Consider the following 7,949-nt stretch of genomic DNA (forward strand, 5'->3'; position numbering starts at 1 on the left):
AACCACTTCATTTCAACACAGGTTGCTCCTTCTTATTACCTGAACAAGAACTGAACAATTGATTTGAAATATATGAAAGATTTAGTCCTGCCACGATAGTACTCGAGATGTCTGGAAAAAAAAAGGAAGATAGTTTGGCTTAAAGTAAACTCTCATATCACTTTAGGGATAAAAGAAGGACTACCTATCAAAAAACCCTGTTTCTGTGGAAAATGTGATGGGGGTGACGTACCATAAGGTCTTCCAACTACAGTACCTTGTCTTGCAGAGGTCAAAGCACTCAGTAAAACTGTATTCCATGTTAAGTACCTGAAGTCAAGTTAGCTTGTTTAAATGGAGAAAATGTCAGCATCTAATACAAAATTAAGATCCCAAGGAGGGGGCCACCAGTTTTTTTGAGTCTCTTATGCAAGCCCCTTTCAAAAACATTTTGACAAGAGAATGCATCAAAAGAGGAGGATCCCTGGGCAGACACACTGAAATGACTGATAAATTAACCTTGATGGAGAGTAGGAAAAGTCATAGGATAGTAACTCGCACAAATATTGTAAAACTAGAGAACAACTAGTCCTGAATGAGTGCTGGTTATGTTGTCGGTACCAACTAAAAACCTTTCTCCGTTTACTAATATATGAATTTCTAGTAGCAGGCTGTCTTGCCTCCATTAGTACCTGCAGCAAATCATCAGTAAACATGCACCCGAAGGGAATAAAGATCTTATCATCCCGGCAGTTAACTGAAATTGATTGGGGTTGGGGTGTATCTTTCTTCTGAATCTTCAAAAGTAACCTGGATACAAGTAGAAAAGAACATAGGAACATTCTTGTCTGAGGAAAACAAAAGATATCCTTCTTCCAGGGCTTCTTGCATGGAGTCCAGGAGCAGAAAATTACCAGCTGATTGTTCAGAGAGGAGGCAAACAGTCTACTTGACGAACTCCCCATAGATGGATCAAATCTTGGAAGACCCCCCCCCCCGATCTAGTTTCCATTCGTGAGGGTCTGCCCTTGTCTTACTCAGCTCGTCTTACCATGCAATTTTACTCTGAAGGAATGCAGGATGCCTGTAGGCTGAGAATTTGCTGTGAAGTCATATTCCAACCTAACATGGCTAGTCTGCAAAGGGGGCACTACCTGGTTTCCCCTTGCTTACTGATGTACTACATGACTGGGGTATTGTCTGTAACAACTTGAAGAGATCCAGAGGACCACAGATGATTCAGAGTGTGGAGTGCCTTGACCAGGGCAAGCAAATCTTTTATATTTATGTGCTTATGTCTGTCTTTGGTGTCCTATACACCTTGCACTTGTATCCGTACTGGAACTGCTCCCCCAGCAAAGTCCAAGGCGTCTGTGATGACTGCTCTGGAACAGGTAGGGAGAAGGGGAGACCCAGATTTAAGGATATTTGTTGTCTCCACCAAGTGATTTCTCTTCTGACAAAACCCAGCACTATGATTTGAAAAGACAAAGGATGTTGGTGATGGACCAGAGAGACTTCAGATACCACAACAACTTTCTCATGTGGAGTCTTGCCAGGGGTATCATGAGAATCATAGATACCATGAGACCCAAAATCCTGAGGAATTCTTCACAGTGACCGAAGCCTAAGTGAAAAATCTTAGGAACAGATCTATAAAGAGATCTACTTTTTCCTGTGGAAGAAAAGCTCTTTGAACCGAAGTGTGTAGTTGTCACTCCAGTTATACAGAAATCCTGTGTAATGAAGTCAAAAAATACTTTAGAATGTTCTCTTGGAATCCTAGTTTGTCTAAGAGCTGTCTCACTCAAGTGAAAAACTGCTGACACTTTGAAAAAGACTCTCCAACGATACGCAAGTCATCTAAATATGGAAAATGTGGATATCCTGTAGCCTGCAATGCACTGCAACTGGAGCTAGGCTCTTTGTGTATATCCCTGGTGCAGTGGATAATCTAAAGGGTAATGCAGAGAGATCCAGACACACAAAACCTTAAGAAATGCCTAAAGTTTGGATGAACAGGGATGTGAAGATACGAATCTTTTAAATCTAGTGTTACTAGGAAACTTGAATAAGGAAGAAGAGGTAACAGGTTGTGAAGTGACATAATTTTGAATTTGGGCTCTGTCACCAAAAGGTTTAGGAAAGAAATATCCAGAACTGGTCTTTAAGCACTTTTATTTAGCACTAAAAACATCCTGGATTAAAAACCCTTCCCTACCTGGTAAAGAGAAACTGGTTCCATCACTCCCTGGGATAGCATGTGATGAAGGACATGTGGAAATGAGAGAGTCTGGCTTGTGAATGAGGAAATTATCCCCTGGAAAGGAAGAATTTCTTCCCACTGCCACTTGCAACCTTGATGAATGATCTTAAAAACCCATTTACAGTAGAGAGTTGATTATCCGAAATATCAATTATCCGAACCAGCCTTCCAAAGTTTTCCGCTAGGAAAAATCATAAAGTCTGAATATGTAAACATTATATGTATTTGCGTGAGCATGGCTTTTGAGCTTATAGCAAGCTTGTGTGTGAAAAATATTCTTTACTGTCTATTGGAATTGCGGAATGGTTGAAAAGTGTATTCCTGTGTGCAGAAAAAACAAAATTTTAGAATTTTTTTTTTTTATCTGCTTCAAGTCTACGTTCGATTATCCGAACTACCCTACGTCCCAATTAGTTCAAATAACTGACACTCTACTGTATCTAAAACTATCTTTTGGCAAAGAGAAAAATGGAGATTTAGACTTTCTGAATAGAAACAGGGCGGGTTCCAGAATTCTTTTTGGAACCCCCTTGCCAATTCTTCTTAAACATCTGTTTACCTTAATTTTGTTGAGACTGTTGTTTATTTTTTTGCCAAAATTGGGTGAGGGGTTACAGAACCCCTTTGAAAATTTGGAAAAGGGGGGCTGAAAAAATCTTAGAAATTCCAGTGAATCAACTTACCCTTTTCATCACATGTTTTGATCACCTCAGCAGAGGAGAGAAAAACTAAAACTCCGTCAAAAGGAGAATTTTTAACATTTCATTTTAATATCCTTAGCTGCCACACTAGAATTATTTTTAATTCATCTTAGTCTTTTGGCTTTTCCCGGTTAGGGGTCACCACAGCAGAACTCCGGTCCGCCAATGACTGGCAGTGGAATTTTACGGTGCAGAGTTGCCAGCCCGACTTCCAGCCTTCAAAGAAGGCACACCCATTCAAGCACGCACCTACCTGCATGTCTTTAAATGTCACTCGACCGCAGGGAGGACATGCAGACTCCACATAAAAGGCGCCCAGCCGAGAATCTCTTGCTGTGAGGCAACAACGCTGGGACCTCTCTTGTTCGGTATATATTTCTCGGAGGTACAGGCCAACACGGAAGGACTGTGGCTGACCAAGTTCGCAGATGACTGCAAACTGGGCGCCATAATCGACTCTCCAGCCGACACAAGCATCCTACAAAAGGGCCTCATAGAAACAGACAACTGGTGCCAGAGTTATGGCCTCAAGCTAAACGCTAAAAAGTGTATAGTCATCCCCTTCGGCAAAAACAAAGTGCCCACAAATTACCACATAGATGGTAATCCATTAAGTACGGAAGAAGTAATTAGGGACCTGGGGACCCAAGCTGATAGCAATCTCTCATTCAACAACCACATGGCCAAAGTGGTTAGAAAATCATTTTATATAGCCCACCTAATCATGAAGGGATTCACATCTAGATCAGGGGAGGTCATCGTGCCTCTTTACTCATCCCTCATCAGGCCCATAATTGAGTACAATGCCCCTTTTGGGATGTACCTTACCAGACACCTGCAGCAACTGGAAAGACCCCAGAAGTACCTCACCAAGAGGATCAAAGGGCTCAAACAGATGCCATATGCTGCCCAGTTAAAGAAACTCCAGCTCTACTCAGTGGCATACCGCCTGCTCAGAGGCGATCTGTGCCTGACATATAAAGCCATGTCCAACCCGGAATTAATGGACATGCTGCACCTCAGAAAATCCAAATCCCATCGAGCTACTCAATCGAGAGACTTGAACCTCAGCACTGAAATAAATAGGACATGCTGGAGGGACAGATTCATAACACAGAGGCTCCCTTCACTCTGGAATAAAATCCCAGTCCAGGTTAGGCAGAGTCCTTCATTGACTCTCTTCAAGAGGAATCTTGATGAGTGGATGGGAGATAGTAGATTTACTCCGGGTATCACTTCTGTGTCACTGTTAGACAGATGCACAGTATACCAACCTCGAAAAAGGGCATAGCAAAATTAATTTTAAAATGACAGTCACACACTCTGGCTAGGCTTGTAAATGCCCTAGGGCAGATAGCCTAGTATGAACCATTGCACCACCGCGGCCCAGAATTATTTTTAATCCATACTCCTAAATATTTCATCATCATTATTAACGACCTTTATACTGTCATCCCAAAAGTCAGCTGTATCCAATATGCTGATGACTGATTTGCTCAGCCACATCTTCAGTAGAGTTATGGTCAGCTACCCAGACCACCTTTAATACAATAGAAAACTGGCTTTCTGAACATCGCCTGATCCTAAATCCTAAAAAACTAAAATGCTGTTATTTTCACCAACACATAGGTCTACCGCTTTCACCTTTACCATAAAATCAAATGATGGCACAATAATCTCCCCTGACCCATCTACAAAACTATTAGGTGTCATCATAGACAATAATCTCAAATTTGACCTACATGTTAACCAAACTATCAAACCCATCAATAAAAAACTAGGGTCACTTTACAGAATAAAAGCCTTCCTAACCCCTCCAGCTAAAATTGCCTTAGCTCGCTCTCAGCTTCTTTCAACCCTTCTGTATGCATCCCCTCTACTCTCGAATTTGAACAAGACTGTCCTTAAACTCTCAATTTGCTACAACCACATTGCCAGGTTTGCCACTGGGCTGCCTTTTAGGACACATCATTGCATCAATCTAAATCAGCTTGGTTGGCTTGAACTACCTAGCCTAATCCAGTATAACCAACTGATTATGGCCTATAAAATCCTCTATAATCCGGACAATACACCTGCACTTAAAAATATTATCACCCCCTATAACAATCCTAGACCGCTTCGATCCTCTAACAAACTACTAATTCAGACTAGCAAAATTAATAACACAGCCGGTGATTCTCTCTTTGCAAACTCTGTAAGTAGATCCTGGAACTCTCTTCCAGCTGATATTACCTTACTTTCCACCTTAGGTCAATTTAAAACTAGACTCAAACAACATTTGTCACTTAACTGGCTATGTCAATGTATCAAGCCAGGCTAACTCGAATGTGTAAAAATCTGTTAACCAGTTTACTGTGTAATTTAATTTAATCCTGACTTGTGCTCAGGACTAACTGTAACCTGTGGAACTTGTTTAACTTGCTTACTTATGTAATCTCTGTAAATAGTCTGTTTGTAATATGTAATGCTGGTATTATGTAATGCTGTATCTGCTTACCCTTGGAGCTTTTCTCCCCGGGCCTCCGCTGAAAATGGACATGCATCCAGTCGGACTATCCCGGTCAACAAATGTAAAATAAAATAAATAAAAATAAAATAAATGGGTGGCGAAAGCCAAACACACTCTGGCTAGGCTTGTAAATGCCCTAGGACAGATAGCCTAGTATGAACCACTGCACCACCGCGGCCCAGAATTATTTGAATCCATACTCCTAAACATTTCATTTCATCATGTCCCCAGAAATATGGGTATTCCTGAACCAATTCATGTGTATGTACATAATTTACCATTATTGCCTTTGTTTTAGCTTCATTAATTTTGTATCCCGACTAGATCTGAAACCGTCTCAAAATGTTCCACAACACTGTAATGTTGTTTTCTGGTTTTGTCAAGTGCAAAATAATATCATCTGCAAATAAAGCCAGCTTTGCTTGAGTACCATACCAATTACGTCCGTAATTTGAGTCCTTTATTTTCTTTGCCAATGGTTCTAAATATAATGTAAATATTAAAAGGGAAAGAGTACACCCCTGCCTTGTTCCTCTGCTTAAGCAGAAATTATCAGAGAGGACCCCCACCCATTTTAATTTTCTCCTCCGATCCCTCATATATTCTCCTAATCAAGGTAGAATTATAAGTGTTATGCTGGTAATATATACAGTCACATGTACAAATGTACTTGCAAATGAAGGAGAAAAAACGTAAAACCAAACAGATGAAAGCACAACCCCATTAAATCATTTTAACAGTACTTTCATATGCATGTTCAACACCCAGGTGGCATTCTGAAGCTTCATCTAATAACATGTGAACAAACATTTTCTAATTAGGATTCAGCAATAGCATGTGGAGATTTTGTGAGAGCTGTCAGACTGTTACTGCGTCCACCTCTGTGTTAAAAATATTGGGTTGTTGCTCTACATACTTTGTGGGAAGACCCAGCCATACCTCTCAAATGTCCCTGATTTTGTTTCAAATTTTAGCTTCATTCCTCTTAATCCCTCGTAACCATACCTCTAAATTGTCCCTGAATTTCAGGCACGCCCCTATTTTTGACTCAAATTTTAGCACTGTTCCTCTTAAAACTGGTGACCTTTGGAGAAAAGGAAGTGAAATATACCAAATAAATAATGCCAATAATTAGAGTTATAGGCTTCTTTTACTTCAGAAAATGTATATTAATTCGCATTCACTTATTCTGTCAAGATCTCAAATTAACAGTACTAATATTTTAAAAGTGCTCCGGACTGTCTATGATTATTTTTGAAGTTGCCGCCGATTGGTTGAGAGCTATGCCTAAAAACTGTGACTTTTTGAGAAAAGGTTGTGATTTATACTAAATAAATAATAATACTTAGAGTTATATACTTTTTTTACTTCAAAAAGGTGTATGAATTTGCATCTTTGGACAGCTGTGTCCTGCCGAAAAAACTAAAAAATGGCAATTGTTCTGAGATTTTAGGACAAGTTTTCTTTAATAGTTACATAATTCAGTTATTTTGTATTTGAAACACCTAAATTCTATAAGAAATAGTGTAAGCAACTTGACTACTAAATGAATAAGCTTTTAGTTTAGCAAAGACAAAGAAGTGAAGTTCTGTCCTTTGCACTGGCTATGGTATGTTTTATACTGCAAAATTTCACATTTCTACAAAAATTTCCCACTTTGGGCGTTTTAAAAGGTGGCAATGCTACAAGAAATCTGGACAACGGCACAAATAATGGAGGAGCAAAGGCCCGAAAATGGAGACACGTATTAATTATTGTTTTTACAAAGTTAAAAATTGACAGAATGGCAGGTTTTGCGTTAGCATGAATTTTCTGAAGGATATAAAGTCAGAAATTCAAATGTGTGCCATTATTTTCCGACTTCAGTACTCAATTATTTCCCAGAAAACACAACCTTATGAAAACAGACCAAAATATGAGGCAAAAATCTGTTCAGTTAAGACTAAGTGAGTACTAATATTTTTAAGTGCCCCTGATTATTTCTGCATTTACTCCTGATTCGTTGAGAGGTATGGACCAGGCAATAGTCACGACTATTGTTTTTTTATAAATGAAACAGGTTAGTATAATATTCTGATTTCATCCACGTCAAAGTAACGAAGAGAACTACCTGTTTAACGTGCGATAAGCAGAGTCCACATTCCCATTATGAACCATTACCGTCCTAGCAACAAACTTCAAGTGGTTAGCCATTTTGCGGTGTAATAAACTAAAACTTCCGCGAGTAAACTATGGTACTCCACAATGTAGTTCCGAGATAAAAACAATCCCCATGTAAGAACTACCGAGCAGAACGCTTTTAGCGTACAGAATCACAAACGGTTCATGGTAATCGATTTTTGCAACTACAGTGTTTTAATAGTATTTAATCTGAAGTACCTAAAAATGTTTCACAAACCAGCGAAACCAAGTTCATATTTTGCTAAAAAAGCACCGTTTCTCATTAAAAGGGGGGAAGGGGATATGAAGTTCTACCCTGCTGAAAACAGCT

General features: G+C 39.5%; 1 protein-coding gene across 1 annotated transcript in view; it reads right to left on the bottom strand.

Moving 5' to 3' along the window:
* MRPS21 (mitochondrial ribosomal protein S21) overlaps positions 1-7,715 on the bottom strand; it is a 172,338-nt gene extending 164,623 nt beyond the window's left edge. The window contains exon 1 of the mRNA XM_044079015.1: positions 7,569-7,715. Coding sequence (XP_043934950.1) covers positions 7,569-7,651 — 83 coding nt within the window. The 5' untranslated portion in view covers positions 7,652-7,715. The remainder of the gene's footprint in view (positions 1-7,568) is intronic.
* Positions 7,716-7,949: the final 234 nt, after the last annotated feature.

This window comes from Protopterus annectens, chromosome 8.part0, assembly GCF_019279795.1.
Source record: "Protopterus annectens isolate FY-2018-M chromosome 8.part0, PAN1.0, whole genome shotgun sequence".
In the NCBI taxonomy this organism is placed as follows: Eukaryota; Metazoa; Chordata; order Ceratodontiformes; family Protopteridae; genus Protopterus; species Protopterus annectens.